Source organism: Necator americanus, chromosome V (assembly GCF_031761385.1).
Source record: "Necator americanus strain Aroian chromosome V, whole genome shotgun sequence".
Classification (NCBI taxonomy): Eukaryota; Metazoa; Nematoda; class Chromadorea; order Rhabditida; family Ancylostomatidae; genus Necator; species Necator americanus.
Window position 1 is genome coordinate 2,877,900 of NC_087375.1, and position 18,521 is coordinate 2,896,420.

At 40.2% G+C, this 18,521-nt stretch overlaps 2 protein-coding genes across 3 annotated transcripts; one reads left to right on the forward strand and one right to left on the reverse strand.

The window, feature by feature from the left end:
* Positions 1-845: 845 nt before the first annotated feature.
* On the reverse strand, positions 846-8,826 carry RB195_012769 (uncharacterized protein; the record flags this gene model as incomplete). Its single annotated transcript, XM_064202299.1, has 13 exons — positions 846-911; positions 1,412-1,510; positions 1,583-1,762; positions 2,299-2,423; positions 2,494-2,672; positions 2,747-2,854; positions 4,263-4,392; positions 4,465-4,528; positions 4,605-4,729; positions 5,618-5,742; positions 5,846-5,971; positions 6,036-6,184; positions 8,668-8,826. 13 exons carry the CDS (start codon positions 8,824-8,826, stop codon positions 846-848), a joined length of 1,635 nt encoding a protein of 544 aa, XP_064058180.1.
* Positions 8,827-15,883: 7,057 nt separating this feature from the next.
* RB195_012770 (uncharacterized protein) lies at positions 15,884-18,509 on the forward strand (the record flags this gene model as incomplete). Of its 2 annotated transcripts, XM_064202301.1 has the most annotated exons (5): positions 15,884-16,042; positions 17,989-17,998; positions 18,062-18,094; positions 18,171-18,181; positions 18,489-18,509. In XM_064202301.1, 5 exons carry the CDS (start codon positions 15,884-15,886, stop codon positions 18,507-18,509), a joined length of 234 nt encoding a protein of 77 aa, XP_064058181.1. The 2 variants fall into 2 exon arrangements, with proteins under 2 accessions (XP_064058181.1, XP_064058182.1); XM_064202300.1 differs by lacking the exons at positions 15,884-16,042; positions 17,989-17,998 and adding an exon at positions 17,766-17,917 and having other exon boundaries at positions 18,062-18,099.
* Between the last annotated feature and the right edge of the window lie 12 nt (positions 18,510-18,521).

Below are 18,521 nucleotides of genomic sequence, written 5' to 3' on the forward strand. Positions count from 1 at the left end.
TGCGTGTGTTAAAGCACGAATGCAGTTAACCACACACCGCCACTCATCGAGAGAAAGAAATTAGTTAGCAGAAAGGATTATGAAAGATTTGAACGTCTCCGAATTTTCAGACTAGACAAAATCCCCGAATAGAAAAGGCTAAGTATAGAAAAGACAACAACAAACGAAAGAAGGAAGTGATGCAAAAAAAAAAAAAAAACCATACTTTCTTTGGAACTGTGATGTGTGGAAAGAAAAGCAAGAATCCGTCTTACTCTTTCTGCTTTTTTTTGTGCAATGTCCACATATTGCTTGATTGTTCATAGGCGTGAGCTCAATCAGACAATGAAGAACTCTTTTCTAATGTATAATCGTTGCAAAGGCACAACAGTAACCAAATGAATGCTCAAAACGAGTAAAGGAATGAATAGCAATGAGCCCAAAAAAACTATAGTCAAAGGAAAATAAAACCATCTCACTGGACTGCAGCAAAACTGAGGAGTGAATAGATTCCTCGCACGTGTGATCGAAAATGCAAATCAAGACAATCGTTCGTAATAGCAGGCAAGAAAGACTAACAATCCATTAGGCAAACAATAACAAAGTATCCACAAAAAAAAAACGATAAACATCTAGGACAGCGGTTTCTTTGGTAAATTGAAAAGTCGATGATAGCTAGATCAGATGGAACAAACAAAGTAACAAATGCAAAAACAATAGGAATGGAAAAGTGCATATATTAAAATTCACCAGTGTTGATAAAGGAGAAAAAGGCATATAAGCTGGATATAGTAGCAAGCATAATTAACACAAGTAGGAGCAAAAAGGCATTTCGCTACTATTCTCTGGACGATAAAATTCTTCGCTCAATTTCTAGCGCTTTCCTTCTTCTTCTGGAAATATGGAACGGCGAAGAGGATCAATCCGGAGATCTAGAAATTAAAAAAATGCTTGAAGTTGAAATATTATACAACTTCGCTTCCTTAATATCATAATCACTTTAAAAATAACACAACAAAATATCGTATCAAGTTAAAACATCCCATGTGAATGTCAACAAAAATAAAAAGAAACATGGCTCTGCTATCACACCTATTTAAAAGAATTTTTAAAAAAATTCTTTTTATACCAATCAGAGTTCTTCTGGAACATTGAACTTAAGAAGTTATATAGCAATCATTAAAGTCAAATTATATCTGGAAAAACATAGATGCAAGCCTTTTTTTGAACAAAGCCTTCACTGTTCTCAATGATTTAATCAATCAAATAACAACAGATTTTCCTCCTTTTAGTTTTAGTCACGACCATCACCTATTATCACCTGATTAAGCATCTAAAAAAGGTTATCAAAGAATCAACGGATTTTTATGACCTTTTCACATTCATTAGTTTCGCCTTTATCCAAAGCAGCAAATGATAATTCAAACGTTACCAGCAAGTTTATTCCACAAAATATGAAAGACCAAATGTACGAGTCCGTAGAATCTGCAAGATACCCCGATATAGGCGGTCCAACAACAGTTCCGACTCCCTAAAAATTTTCCTGCTTATAGAAACACTCATTAACTGTATTCAAAGAGTTGAATAACAAAGGAAGCATTACCTGCCATAGAAGAAGAAGACCAAAAGCGTTAGTGAGCTTATCCAGGCCAAGAAGATCAACAAGAACGACACTGGTAAGACAAACGTAAGAAGCGAGGAAGAATCCAAAGAGACCAGCATACACAGAAAGAGAAGTGAAACCGGCGCAGAGATAACAGAATGTTGTGAAAATGCCACAAAGCTGAAAAAAGTGGTGAAAGTAGAGACTTTTTGGACACCTAGTTATGCTTTGCCACAAAAGCTATAAATGTCTATAGTTGCGAAATCCCCACAGAGACCCAAAATTGTCAACTTCGTGCTAAGCACACCATCGTAGTTGCACAATGAGGAAAAGTGCAAAAAGTCAGATCTTTGGCTGGGCGTCAAAATGTGTATAACTTCGAAGAAAGCCTTGTAGCTCAACTTGTGCTCGTCATTGGACCTATTGGCCTATACAATGACTTGGGGGGGGGGGGGGGTGCGAGGGGGGAAGTTCATGATCAAGTCACTGTTCAAGTCAGTGTTTTTGTCCTCCCAGACAAGTCTGGTGCCAATTTATCAACCCCGGAGGGATGAAAGGCTTGGTTTGCACTAGGGCGGTTTCGACACTTCGACCGTGTGGCTACAATGGATCTCTAACCGATTGCACCACACTCGCCCACACCTGATATATAAATATAAAAAATGCAAAAAAATATAATTTACATGCGAATTGCACTAGGCATAAAAAAAACAAACCGCAAGAGATATGTTGTAAATCCATAATCTGTTCCTAGCGATATCACGGCCAAGCTTGTATGGAAGAGGAAGCGGACGATCCGCAATGATACCAAAAACAACTCGACCAACAGTATTAGAGAACCCTCGAAGAGGTAGAAATAGCGAAACTAATTATCATAACGGATACAGAAAGGAATCTAGACCTTAACATACCGTAAACTGAAAGAACTACCGAAGAGCTTGCCGAATCAAGACCGACACCTTTAATAGCATGAAGTGGTAAAAACAACAACGGGGCGTTGTATCCAAGTGATGCTAAGAGATTGGAAACGGCGAAGATCAGGAACGTAGGGTCCTTTAGTAACGAAAGAGAAAGCATATTGCTCACAGTCCTTAAAAGAGTTTCTGATAATTAGAAAAAGTTTGGACGAAAACTTCTCTGGAGTGCAGTGAATAATGATGCCACCTGAAAATATTCTTCCCTTCCACGTCGTCAGATTCAGTATCTTCGCAACCGTTCTCACTAATTTCTCTTGCGGTGCTCAATGATTCCTTTCGCAAGGACCCAGTGGATCTGCAAAGCAGTAAAAGTTTGTAAAAATCTAACATTAAACTACGCAGCTCTACGTTTATTATGAATTCCTAGCATTTTTTTTCCTACATAAGAACTGCTTCGATAACACACTACCTCCTACTCGCGATCTGATTTGTACAGCTAACAATGCGTTTTCTTATAGGCACAAAAGTTCCGAGTTAAGTTCAAAGGTAGTCATAGACAGGAGAATTACTCTTTCTTCAAAGTTCATGTTACCCAAAATAATCATTACGTCTTTTAACATATTGGTATCCTTGCCTTCGCCGGTAATAAAAAGCAGGCGGAAAAAGGAATATGCTGGGTCCGCCTCATTGCATCAGATCATTCCTAATCTCCCTTGTTTCCTTGTGTTTCATAAAATTTTACCTGTCTCACCTCTCGCTATCTTCTATTTTTTTTGTTTTTTCTTCTAATTAATTTTGTCGAAGATCGCACGCACGTTTGGTATAAGTTTCGTTAGGTACCTGTCTTTATTTTGCACCAGATGCTACCTAGTTCGTTACGTGTGATGTGTGAGTTAACTATACCACGGTCAGACGAGCGCTGATAGCCTGACCATTTCTCACATTTAGCTACCCAAAATAAGGATAATTACTGGCATGCTCTGTGAGTATACGTGGGAATTCGCTTCGGACGGAGGAATGGTCGAACAAATAACGTTTGCTCTGCTTGTTTTAAATATAGTAATTATCTCTCGCATCTGATTTTTCGCTGGCACATAAACCTCAACATTTGAAATTTTCCTCAACTATGGCTTGAAATTTGAGCTCGAAAAATTTTGCGAGTAGTATGCAAGTGGCGCATACTACCCGCAAAATTCCCAGTCACGATGTCGTCAGTATTTGAATTCTGGATGGGCGAGAACTTCTCCTGCTAACTTACGCTACTCCTTCGATGCGATACAAACTGTATCGCATCGAAGGAGTAGTGTAAGTTATGTATGGAGAACTAAAATCCTGTCATTCATACCATCACGTAAGGCAGGAACATGGATGCATGGACGTTAAAACTTGCGAAAATCGCAATGTTTTTTCGTAATGTGGCTTGGTCGATCCTATACCCGACTAAAAAGGACTTTTTATGCTACTACGCATTATACATTATAAACACAGAGAACAAAAGAAGGGATTACATTATGGCATGGAACAAAGAGCTTTACCAACAGCACTTGCCACCACTCGTTACCGCTGTCTGTCAGCAACCTGAAGAGCTCGCCTTCGGCCAAAGACATTCCATGTTTATGGGGATGGAATCTTCCCCGATAATCTTAGACACCATGACTTTCACAATTGTAGTTTCTCAAGCCTAATCGCTTGCAAATCAAAACACCTCAGATTATGCGGTATTTTTCTCACATTCTGCTGCGACGTGCTTACTGAAAAATTACCTGTATCTGTCAGGTCCTTCTATGAACTCTGATACGTTGGTGATAGAGCCAGTATAGAAGATATCCTTCCTGTTCAAATATCCAGTCTCTTTTTCGCCTACATTTGTTTGCTTAAAGCTCGAAGAAGTTTCTTAAAATTTCTTGAAATTATTCTCCGGTAAGATCTACCCGTAGTATTAGAAGAAAAAAAAGGAACACCCACCTCTCTCCGAACTAATATCAGTGAGAGATGCTGCCTTCCTCACACTTTTGGGGCGAACGTCTTTCTGAAAAAGTCATTAAATCATTACGTGTGTTTCCGAAATCTGCTGGTACTCTTCATTCCAGCTTTGTTAAATGTACCTCAACTGTTGCTGATCCAGGCTCCCCCACATCATGTGCACGGCCTGCACCGCCATCTTCATCCACTTCCCGGAATGGCAAAGGCCGGAACGTCAATCCACTTCCAATACAAAATATAAATACTCCTAAATAAATAAAATAAATACATGAGATGCAACTTCTGCAACCTGTTCATTTCAAGAACCCCTGAGAAAACGTACTTAGACACTTGAAAAACCGGTGGTGGTGCACACACAAAAAGTAGTTGTCATAGCTCAACGCGCTCAGGTTTTGAACCATTGCTTCCGCAATATCGCGGTTAATGTCATAGAGGAAGATAGGAAGTATAGGTGGGTCAAAACGACGTGAAGCACGGACACTTGCGTAAGCGATTGCGTCCAAAGCGGCGCGGTGGGGCGTAGCTGTTGGGATCGTGTAAGGATCCCCGCTACCGCCACCCATCTCTGCAGTTCGCCATGGTCCCATATCGATTCCAACCGCTGCCTCCATCTCACCGCTTCAACCTCAGCGGCTAACACAACTGGGCTTTGTTTCATGTCGTTTTGACCCGACTATGTATAAGGATAGAAGAGGTCGCTAGATTTCTCTAAGTCTGATGTTTCCCTAATTTTAATCTCATTCCAAACGCAGAGGTGAGATCTTCTCTTTGCTTACAGCCTAAATGGAAACTGAATGATGCCCTCAGTTTTCGTCCTTTTTCGCCAACATATAACATTGATAGCCCTTCCGCGAAGCTGCCAGAGTTATGCTCGAAATATTTACTGGGTTGTAAACTTGTTAGACAAGATGTCACCAAACGGTAACGATCCTTTAGGTATAATATGGAAACAAAAGAGTGGACATGTACCCCATCAAATATAAGTAAGTCTTCACCATCCGATTGAATCATTAGTGTCCCTTCCTTACGAATGCTAGCATCCTCAACTAATGCAATAGCAATATAAACATATTGCTTACGAATTTCAGCTCATGCTAGCTGAAGCCGCTACATCAAATCTGTGATATAATCCTACCGAGAAACGTGACGAATACAGCTCTCCAGCCGAAATGACTAATTACAAATCCATTTATTGGAGAAAATATCATAGTACCAAATCCGGCGCCAGCTACCGCTATTCCTGTTGCTAACGACCGACGCCTGAAAAAATTCAACTATTTTAAAATCATTTGACAAAATTTACTTGAGTAATTTCCCCACTGAGCGTTCCATATAGTACTTGTACGATCAATATAATGCTTACCTTTCAAAATACATGGTTACTGCAACGATGGCGGGGCAATACATCAAACCGAAACCGATTCCCATAACCACTCCAACTGAGACAATAATATGCCACATGGCTGTCGCAAACACTGATGCTGCGCATCTGTAGGTCCACTTCATGTTACATCATAAGAGTAATTTAAATCCAGTGTTGAGAGTTATCGTACCCTGCTATAGAGATGCAAGCACCTATGATTGCTGTAATCCGACATCCATATTTATTGCAAATCGCTGATGCTAATGGTCCAGACCCAAGTGTGAGACCAGTTAAAATAGATATAATAAATGAAGACATAGTATTATCCGATTTGAACTCCTGCAACATGACAAAAAGACAGAGATGAAGGAGGAATCAAAGAAGAATCTCACTTGATAACTAGACCAGCGCTAGTAGCTAATTGTTTACAAACTTGCTAAACAATATACAACCTCTCAGGTACTTGAGAGTTTTCAGATTACGTGTACCATACAGAGCTGGGTCGAAACGACCTGAAGCTCTGAGCAATCCTCTGAGCGGTTGCATTCAAAGCTAATCACTGCGATCAAAGTAGGACCCCTATTCAACTTTTACATTCGCTTTCTTTTATCAGCCTGTAAAGGATGAATAAGGAACTCATCTCTATCGCAGCAACTAGCTCTGCCTCCTCACTTTGATCACATGGTGCACTTTACCAGGGTAAAGGTCGGATGTAGCGCAATCGGTAAGAGGCTCTGCTGTCTGCACCATCGTTCAGATGTTCGATTCGGCCCTATTGCCAGCCAATCTTTTCATCCCTCCGTGGTCGATAAATTGGTATCAAACTTGTCTGGGAGGATAAAAACACTGACTTGATACATCGGCTAACCTTGTAAAAGTCAATGTAAAGGGTATTTACGCGTTCTTTAACCTCAATGATTACGAATTGCAGCAAAAATCGCACCTCAAGTGGACTGATTAACGTCAGACAGTTTATCCTTTTATCCTTTTTACCAGTCCGTGTTTCATGTCTTTTGTCTCAACTATAGACACAAGCGAAGATACCGCAGCACTTAGATCTTTTTTTTCAGACACAACCTTCTACGACAAAATAAAGATGTTCAAAAGAAAGACTATAGTCGTAATCATTGTTTTGGACATGTTAGTCAGTAGATTTTCCTGGACATCCGGAATTCCAAAGCAATATACGGGCAAACGAATTGCTTAAAAATAGTCTCCGTGCAGAAAATTTGAGGATTTTTCCTAGTGGTGGTCACAGACCATGCATGAGGTTAATGCAAAGCACGGACGGCTGGGAAGATGTAGTGAATATCAGAAAGAAGAGAGTCGAATTTGAACCGAAAACAACCGATTTTTCCTAGTGGTGGTCACACAATAAGCGTTCATTACTTGTGCAGTTGGCATCAAACATGTCCAACAGGATGAGAACGATTTCCTTCGACTTTTAGGGGCAGGGAAGAAAGAGGAGGGAGAAAGGAGAAGGAAGGAAAAGGAGAGATTAAAGTACGTTGGCGCAGATGTATCGTATTCATCCTGTTCAACACATTCGCAACCTTTATGGTCCAGGTCTTCTCAAAACGATTTAAACTGCCTAGCTGGCGTCTGTTACCTGCTGCAATGTATGGTCGGACCAAAATGATCTAAAGATTGGTGCAGTGACATAAATAGTTATGTTCTAGGTGGGGGCCTCTTTAGCTGCAGACGGAACGTACTAAAGGTCCCACTGCGTCACTTTGAAGGGCGACAGCACTTGATTGCACCAACCTTCATTTCATTTTTTGCGAACAATACAAACACGCGATCCGGCAATGTAAACCCGCAAGCCTTCCGCCGAAAGTAAAAAAGTACTCTTCGTTTGCTGAACATACTCTTGCATTAACGTTGCGCTTCCAAAATGATGACGAAAGAACTATAATCGCATGAGTAAAATGACTGCGACAATCAAGTTTGTACTAGCACGCGCGCACATCTGATATGAAAAAATTTGGCATGAACTTCTCTGCGAATTTCACCTAAAATGATTGCTCAGCACCGTTTAACTACATGTGCATCAGAGCTAGGAAAAATCCACGTTTAATTTTTCAAGTTTAAATTTTTAAAATCTAATCATTATCTAGGGTAACGCATCACGAAATTGACGACACTCAAGACGAGCAGATAGAAGTAAGAGTGCATTTCACGTACATTAAGTTAGGTGAGAACGACATGAAGCACGGTGAAGCTACGTAAGCGGTTGCGCTCGAAGCGGTGCGATGTACGTAACTGCACCGTGCTTCATGTCGCTTTGGCTGCCCGCAGAGTTCACAGCTGCGGCTGAAGTCTGCGGGTAGCCTTAAAAACTACAGTAGGCTTCAGATCATTGTAACCTGACTGTTCCCTATATTGGAATCAACCACCCGATGGAAACATGCATTAGACGAACAAAGCATCACAAAACCTCGAATAAAGCAGTATTAGGTTGTTTGCGGGGAAATCAAACGAAAGAAGAGGTAAGGAATAATACGGGGGCTGTCTGATATAAACCGAAGAAAATCTATCGAAAAAAGAGTAGGAACGTCTAGTAACGCAGCGTTTGTTGTAACTCAAGAACCATACTGAAATCTCGCTTAATGAAGGGAAATCATAGCACACGGCATAGCGGCGATTGGTTACTATCAAAATGTTGTGAAATCCTGCTATAAAAAAAACTATTGAGAGGAAAAAAAAGAGGGGACCGTCCATAGTAATCTAAGTGTGCAAAGATGGATTAAACTGCACTAATATGTCATCTTCTCGAGCACATCAAGATCCTATCAAGGAGCAGTTATTGTGTAGTCACAAACCTCTATGAGATGATGAACCAGTACTCCAAATGAATAGACGAATCCATCAGCAACCACGTGAATGAGAAAAGATCCGACCACCACCACCCATCCCCAACCGCCATCTGGTGAAATTGGAACAAGCTTAGTGTTGGATTCAGCTCCGCGCTTCGGTGTCATCTTCAAAAAAAAAAAAAAAAAAAGAAAGAAAAGTGGTAGGCTACACAAAGCGAACTAATGATTATACGAAAAAAATGACAACAGCTGTGAAAATGTTGAGAAATTTAACCAATGCATTTTATATGGTTCTGCAGCCACCCGCTAGTTGTCACGTTGCAGAATTAGCAAGTTGCGGAAAAAATCTAATATGTACTGTGCATTTACACAATCAAGATGACATGGTGCCGAAAAACGAAAAAAAAAACGAAAAAGAAAAACCACATCAAGCGACAGGGTGCCTCTCGTGCCTGTGACACTTACTTCTTTAAAGGGAACAAATCACGATCTTGGCGTGCTGCCAAACCCACAACGAAAACATGGAGTTCGGATAAGTAGATTGCGGAACCCAGGATCAAAACTTGAAATGAAACGACTTGAAGCACGGTGCAATTGCGCACGCAGCTTTTCTCGAGGTAATGCGGTGGAGCAAAACACTCAGGAGCGTACTGGAACCTTCACTGGCACCACCCATAGCCGGTACCACCTCCAACTGCTGATCTGATCCAACTGCTGCCTCTTCCGCACTGTTTCGAGCGCGTGTGCAAATACACCGTAATGCACCATGTTTCATGTCATGTTGTTTTGACCCCACTATAGTGAGGCTCATCATTCCCTAATCGTCGTAGAAACCACTTTCGTTCTTACGAGGTGCGTTAGAGCGCGCACGTCGATCTTCGGTTAAGGTTGAACTCCTCTACTTCTTTTTTTAAACCCTAACTTCAGGTTAAGAGAAACTAACTGGTGGACGAAATCGGATGCGACATTCCACACAGCTCTAGATTTTCGGATAGCCGACAAGGGGATGTTCCTCGTCAAAAGTCGTGGTCGAGCTGTAGTTTAAGAGTTATCATCTTCCGCTGGCGCTGCTCTTCTAGCGTCAGACGTGTTGTCCCTGCCATGTAAGCTGTAAGCTGATGGCGTAGATGATTCCTCTTAAATGTAGAAGCTGTGACGATATTCTTCCGTTCATAAAGATCTACCAGACGGTTACCGTTGTCCAACTTTTACTTCGCTGCTGCTTGGAAAATAGCACCATTTTTCAACCACATCGAACTGTTGCCCGAGACAATCTTTACGTTCGCATCAATTCTGACGATAACCCCATGTTGGCTGGGTATCTTGGATATCAACGTGTTGAGTTCATCATAAAAAGCGTCCTTGTGATTGTTTCTGCGTGGGCGCTTGAGCACTTCCGGGTCAGAGCTTGTGTTTTTTGCGCGACGTACGAGGGCGCTTCTTGACGACGTTGAGCCAGTCCTCCACGAGGTTATTGGAGTCGTTTTTTACAGCTACCGCACAGCCTCCTACTTTCTTCTTATCAGCAATGCTGCAGTATATGGTGTAGTTTTCAATGCTGTATACTGTAGCAAGATACTGTAGTAGCCTGCACAGAGCGGCTTGTTAGAGTTCACTCCACATCGATCGAAACTTCAGCGTTACGAAAAATATGTTTGTACCCAAAGAAATTATGTTCTCTCTAGACATTGATCTGTGAGAGTATGGGCTCTAGCAGTGTGCTGGATGACAGCATTTTCCTACAATATTTCAGAAGCCTGCGCCATATAACAGTCCAAGTAATATAGCTCGAACGCTCCCGAGGGGTATATTCAGATATATTTCATATTATTGCGGTTGCGTTTATGGAAAGCAGCGCCGCCTCATGCAGGTAAGAATCAGACTAATGTACGCAGACTCGGAGGCTGATAGTCCTATAGCTTCGCATGCCCTTTCTTAATAAAAAAAAAATAAACGGAATTTTATTGAATAGAGATAAAGTTATCTGAAAAGAAACTCAGAAAGGCCATTTTGGTTGAGTCAAGTACTGCTCCCTATCTGTGAGATACATTTTCATGATTTGCGAGGAATGAGATGTTAAACGAAACGAATTTTCCAGAAATGCCGGCAATAGGTTACAAATAAAATTATCAAATTTAAAAACGCACACGCAAACGGAAATAGAAAGTCTTGACAAAATGTCAAAAAACGTTTGAAAAAGAGTCTCTCGCTCTTCAAATGAGCTACATTTCGGCTTTTTTTTCTACTTCAAAATTTATTGATTCCCGTTGTCAGGCTACTAAAATATGGTATTAAGGGAACAAAATGGAGCGTTTTGGACGTTTTCTGGTTCTTCTATTAAATGGAGGTGTTCAAAGAGAAGCTAAGAAATCTGTGGTGTGTGCGGAAGCAGCATAATGAAAAATAACGCAAAGCATCAAACCTGTCGAATGAGAATGAATAATGGGCGGAAGACGTTGGGAATAACAGCAGAAAAAACAACGGCAAAAAACAATTGATTAGTTCGCAGACGTTCTTTTTGTTTTAAGAAAAATATGGAAGAAATATTTTTTCTTTACTCAATCAACTAAAGTTTATTGGTATCTGCTCCGACAATAAGGTTAGAATTTTAATTTTGAATAACAGGGACGAATAAGGAGGGGTATTTTGGGGCATTTCTTTTTTCCATACGCAGCACCACTCTCAACTTCAAAACAAAACTTCCTCGTTGTTACGATTAAATTTCAAAAAAAACATGAAAAATTCCTTCGTTTCATACGTTTGACTATCCACTGGCTATTTAAAAAATGGTAATCAGTAGAAACCAACGACAGAAGAAACTCAGGTGAGTGGAGCGAAGAAAAGAAAACAGATAACGTTTCAAGAACAGGTTTGCTAGACGAAAAAACACCATTCCTCGACTTGTTCTTTCCATGAAACCAAAGCATCCAAGAGAAGAACCTACTCGAAGCTTTCCGCTCTCCAACTGTCATACATGACTCTCCATTTGAGGAGTACTACCTCCGATTCTTATCGTACTACTAGTAGTACTCCTTCAATCCAAGTTGCGGTTAAGTGCATGAAGGCTAAGATCGCTTCAGGATTTGGTTTTATATCTATTCACTTTCCTCGAAGTTTCGACCACCCTTTTCATGTTATTCTAGAAATTAGATCAACAATTGTTGCACTGGAAGAACCAGTATATTTTCAATTTTTTTCTGATTTTTTTTTTCTGATCCTATGACAATGCAGAATTAAAAACGAATTTTTTGTGACAATACCACCACAAACATCATTAGTTCAATGGTTAGGATTGGTCGTTTTGATTGATTTACCAAAAAAAAGCGATACTCGCAGAATAGAAAAACAAGGGAAAGGTGTATTCTGAAGTACTAAGCCTAGGTGAGGCAGTCAACGCTCTTGCGCTCGTTGAGTAGTGCACCATCAAGGGATGAATATGATAAACCCGAAGTTTCTCCTGCACCCCACGAGAAACATTTGGAACGAAGATAGTGAGTGAAGGAATCTGTGAGAAAGACGGATCACCTTCTAGACATATCAAATTTTTAGGTGTTAAATATAACACAGAAACTGATGAGTTTATCGTGGAAGTAAATTTTCCGTAAAAATATCACTTACTGAGCGAGATGTGGTTATTATGATAAATTCTGTCTACGACCCTATAGGTTATACCCTTATACGCAATGGTGCGCTCAACTGCACCATTGCTTATCAAGTTGAAATCGCCAATGCGAGAAATCTATGGCGCTGGAATTAAGTGTGATGACTATGCCAGCACAGTAATGACTAAAACATGGAACTCGATCTGTAAAGAGATCAATGGTGCATTTCCAGAACAATTTTCATGAATGTGCGAAACACCACAGACACAAAGGTTCGAAACATGCACACCTCAAAAAAAGATTTGTGGAGAATTTGTGATGCAAGCAATCTTAAGTGGGATGACTATGCGATATCAAACTGCGCCTTCTTGCGGCAAAATGAAGCTAACGAGGTCACGCAACTGTTTAAGGGGAGTCAAAGTTGACTCCAAAAAAAAATGCCGGCCAACAATTCAATGTTAGAAATGCTTGAAATATTCATTAGAATGAGACTGGAAAGGAGTACTTTGGAAAATTTTGATCACAATATGGATCACTTCAATCTTCCCACTAGCGAAATCACTCTACAATGGATTAATTCCTCTCGGAAACTTCCCGCCTTAATAATCAAGCAGAAAGACCGATGAGAGGAAAGAATTAGATCACAAGTTGAGAGCAAAGGCGTTTATGTGAAATTTTTCCACGTTCCAACGCATGACAATCCAGCAGATCTAAGGATGCGAGGTCCTACATCATCTCAGCTCAACGCAGATAAGTGGGTGAGAGGGCCGCTATGGCTGGAAGTAGAGCCATCTAGTTGGGAACTATGCTCTACCGATACTTCGAGTGGAAAAGAAATTATGGAAGAAATGAAAAGATTTGAAAATCCCCACAGTAAGGGAGTAATGATGATTATGCAAACCTAATGTTCGCAGATTTATAGAGATTTTTACGCTTCACGACAGAGTTACGAACTGTATCTAGAGTTGCAAAAGTGTTGCACAAATGAATCAATCGATGTAATACTATGTGATTGTCATCAATTGCAATATCTACAGTCTCGCGCTTTGACCTGGACTCAGTATTTGACCGCGAAGAGATGAGTTTAAGTGAGAAATTAATCACGACATCATTTCACAAGAATGTTAACATGAAAAAACTGCAAAAACGGTTTCCGAACTAGATCATCCTAAGGGTCGAAATTGGAATCATAAGATGCAAATAAAGAATTCAGAACGCAAATCTATCTTTGGCTACAATTTGCTTGTCTATATCGATAATGAGTCTGACTCATTATCACATATTTGCATTACAACAGTGCTCACTGTGGGAAGGATCACATACTTTCTCCAGCTAGACAGAAATATTGGATTCCACAGACATCAGAAGCAATTAAGAAGTACATAAAGGACAGTACTATCTGTAAGAGATGCCAAGGTATGCCTTTTGGAGCTCTAGGGATGCCACCACTACCATAAGTACATATGCCACCATACCATTACCACAGATAGGGTGACAATAAGCAAACCGTTGCAAGACGTAGGATATGACTTTATGGGACCATTTCTATCCAACAGAAATTAAAGAATGTATATATGTATCTACACCTGTCTTGCAATCCGTTTGGAGATGGTAGAAAGCCTTCGTGTAGGAGCATTTCTCAGTAGCTTTGTTCGATGTGTATGGCGTAGAGGTGTGACTCTTTTAATGAGAACAGACTACGGATCAAATTTCAAACTTGGTCAGAAAATAACTGAAACGTTATTCTAAGGTGTTGAAACAACACGGTATTCAGTAAAGAATTACTGTGCTTTTGAAGGCATTAAATAGTTTTTTTTTTTAATCCACCGGCATCCTCATGAATGACTGGTGTATGGGAAAGACTTGTTGGATCTGTGGAAAAAAGATTTCAAAAATCAAATGGAATAAAGAAACTGTCATTTAAACATATGGTTGCTGTGGTCGCCCGTATAGAGGCAATTATAAATAAAGGTCCACTCACAAAACCCTCAGCAACTTATCTTTCTGAAATTCCACTCAGACTAGTTGATTTTCTACAAGGGAACTTGAAATTATCAATTTCAGACTGAAGTATCCGATTTCAGAAACGACCTTTCATTTGAAACAGAGTTGATGCACAAGCTTACGAAGCGCTTGCATTTTTAGAGAATATTGCAACAAAAATCTGATAGAAATGGAACACTGAATATCTTACTTTTTTATTTTTATGTGACAGCCACAGGAATCAAATGAATCAGGAACGTCATGTGAGTAAAATCCCACAAATCGGCGAAATTGTACTGGTTGAACAGGAATTACTGCCCAGAGGACAATGAGCACACGTTAAAACAGAAATAGTCCGAAGCGCAGGCGGGATGACAAGACCCCTATGCCTGCTCGATTAACAGCATCCTGCTCAATAACGGCAATGTTATCCTTGTTTATCCACCAGGATTACTTGTGATAAAGATATCGCATTTATAACACCTAGAGAACAATTCGAATTGTGCTTTGGTCGATGATTGTATGCGAGTCATTTAAAAATGTCACGGAAGAAATTAAGTATACTCTTCCAGTTTCACTGTTGGGGCAGCCTGTAACTGTAAAATTACGTCTCTACTCGAAAAACGAAGTGATCACGGTCGAAATATGCGAGCGCTAGAAATTCTGCGAGAAATCTTCAACAAGAAGAGAAGAGAAGAGCATTCTTAGCAATCTTGAGAAGAGCACTCTTAGTAAATTCACATTGCTGGTCGTTTGGTACAGTTCTCACTGTATCCATAGTCTTGTGCTCTATTCTCGTACCAGTGATGGTACTGTATGGTCCGTAATTGCCGAAAACAACGGCGCAGTTGCTCAAAACAAAGGGGCAAAAGAACTAATGCACAACTTGAGTGCGAACTGAGTTCAAACCATCTCCTCTAATCGTGAACAGTTGAATAGTAGCCACTTTGTTCACTTTACCATTAGAAAGTGCAACATTCACTTGTCAACACGGTTACATAAGGAATATCGCTCGAATGGTGCGCATGTCAAGAAGCAAATGTCTATTCGAATTTAGACAATTAATAATCTTTATCATAATACATTCAGGAATCTGTATTCAAACCAACCATTTAAGTACTACAGTGGCTATAATAAAAGTGAAAAATAACGGCAATAGTTGCAGCAAACTTTCACTCTCCTTCACAAGAGACGCGATGCACAAGTTTTGTCGCACCACGAGATGCGCTCAGATGGAATCCTGCACACAAAACATGTGTAACAGAATGTACCCGAATAATACTATACCAGAATTAGAAATGGCACCTAAATAACCAGGATACATCGCATGTGAAGAAACACGCGGTAGTATTGACTGCCGACGTCTTCTCCCGATGCCAGCATGCTCATTCTTGCGTCTGGCACAAGTATCAAAAAGTAGATAAGTGTTCGAAATTGTCCGCTGCATGGAGTGGACACCAACAACGCAGGTTGACATCGAAATAACGATGTGTAAAAGAGGCAAAGAAAAATCAATAATTCTGACATTCTATATCAATCACAGGTACGATGAGCTATCGATTAATGGAGTTTCAATTCAAAAACCACATTTTCCTCTAATTGACAGAAGATTCCCTGTTTCCTAAAACCAGGGATTGATGCTGCCAAATGATTTCAGTCATTCTGTGGAATCCGAGTCAGAGCGAAAAAGAAGGAAAGAAAGAAAGGAAAAAGAAGAAGGTCAAGGGAAAGAAGAGTTTTCAAAATGCCATAATCGGATGCTTGGTACCCGTGAAAATCTAAAACCTCCTGGGGATGTAGGTGCCCACCTGGTTCTGCTATGAACCTTCGTAAAGAGATCACAAATGTACTTCTCAATCCCATCCACAGAAGTAAGGTTAGAAGAAGGAAATGTCAACGCCTATATTCACCAACATGAAACCACTATTGTTCTTGAGTCAAACCTTACGTTCAATAGCGCACATTACATCATAGAGCAATCTTGTGATATATTATTTGAAGAAATGAAAGGCTGTTATAATTACTTTAAAGGAGCACAAGTTAAAGTCTCGTGCATAACTCGCACTAAACCCTGGGCAACCGTCCAATGCGAATCTCCAGTGTTTTCCATCGAATTTGGGACATCGAACAAAACTAATGCAGTATATCTGGAGTTTAGTAACGCTCTGATACAGCAAAAGTGTCATCGGTCTTGCAATGGGGATAGGATCAAATTTGATCTACATGGAATACCTGTATACCATACCAGAAGTGACCGAAGTCAGGTTTGTTCCACAGAAAATAGCGAGGAAAGCGCAGACGATTACTTTGGGAAATTTGATCTACCTGATCCTCAATCACTCCTAAGAGTTCTTAAAGAACACTGGAAGTGGGCCCTAGGAACGCTAGCTACTTTGACAATAACAGTTGTGATCACTTATGTAGTGGGTTCCCACCATAGCTACACTACTGATTAAAATTGTCATTAGTATGCTAAAAACTGTTGTTCTCTTAATACTTAATACACAGGTCGTGAAATACTGTGGGATCAATTGCATGCATTGCGGTTTACCGCACAACACACTTTTGTTCAACATCCGCGGCCTCCCGAACATTTACTCGTTTCCTCACAGCCGACTGCAAGTTGTTTCTCCACTCGTCAACTCAAAAGGAATTCTTGAATCGAGTTTCTCGGATTGGAGAAGTAGATAGAAAAGGAAATTCTAAGGCAGTTTTCATACGCTATGTATAAATCTACTTTTTTGCTGTGTCGCCGAAGTGTTCCGATCTCGGTACATGATTTGTAATGTTTATGCTATGATATTGTCCTCTCCTTGTCGGATCATATGGTAAGAAGGCGGCCCGCTTGTACGGAGCTGCTGTTTTGTGTTCGCCGGCAATTTTCTGTGTGTTCATCTTTACATCAATAAACCTTATCCACTGAACCACTTTTTGTTTTATTGAGTATAAAATCCCATTTGTGGTGAGCTACCCTAACTCACGCGCACACACATATACTATTCATACATGTCTTATATAGTCTTTTTTGTAAAAAAAAAAGAGTGGGACATTAAACGGCAGTACTAGTTGATAGCGATTGCAATGACATATAGTAGGGTCGAAAGGACATGAAGCACGTACGCAATTGCGTACGCGGCTTCTCTCGTGGCGGTGCGGTGGAGCGTGCGGTTAGGGGCGTTTCGTAACCCTTGCTGGCATCATCTATCGTTGCAGTTTGCGATGGTCCCACTTCGGTTTCAACTGCTGCCTCCACCGTGCCGTTTCGAGCGCGTACGCAAATGCACCGTGCCTCATGTCGTTTTAACTCGACTATAACTACTAGATTCCTATTCTTTGAAACCGCCATTGCGTCGTTAATAGGCGGATTCGGTCCCTCCTTCGCATGTGTTTTGAAGCATTTATATATATATATATATATATATATATATATATATATATATATATATATATATATATATATATATATATATATATATATATATATATATATATATATGTATTTATATGAACAAACTTGAAATGTGTCAATTGGTTTGCGTTAACCTGTCTCAACTTTTCCTGTCTTGTATTGTTTTCCCTTATTTTGTCGGCTGCACTCAGTTAGCTCGGGTACCTCCTGAGCACCCCCCTTCTTTCACTGATCATCTCGGAATACAGAGCAAAGGATCTCGGTACGTAGACTCAGTAGAAGTATGTGCGATTTTGCGTCGATGTGGAATACCACCACCTATCGTACTACTAGAGTAAAGCCAGTGAATATTGCACCATATACTTATCGATTACCAACAGGATAACTTTCCTACTCTATCCTTTAGAATTGATGGAGTTCGACGTTGCCGTGCTCCAAGGTGGGGTGACGCTACGCAACTGCCGAAACGACATAACACCTTGTAACGATTTCAACGAGCTGTATTCGAATAGTAGGAACCACTCTGGTATGACTTTGTGAAGCTATTTAACGTTTGAACATCCACAAACTTATCCAGAAGTGTTTGCTTCAAATAACTTTTCTGTTCTCGTTGTTAAATCAGCCTCGAAACTTTGCATTTTATGTACGTCTTCACTGCAGTGGCAATAAAAAGGAAGTCATCATCTCCGTGATTTACCTCATTTGTCTGTTACTTTCGTAGAGATAAGGTTTCATTATGACTTCCTGTCGTTTTGTCGTTGAAGACGGTAACTCGTCTTTGGTGAATATTTTAGTATCTGAGGAGCAAAGTATTACGATGGTTTTTTTTCCAGTCCAAGAAAGAGCAGAACTGATTCTTGAAAATT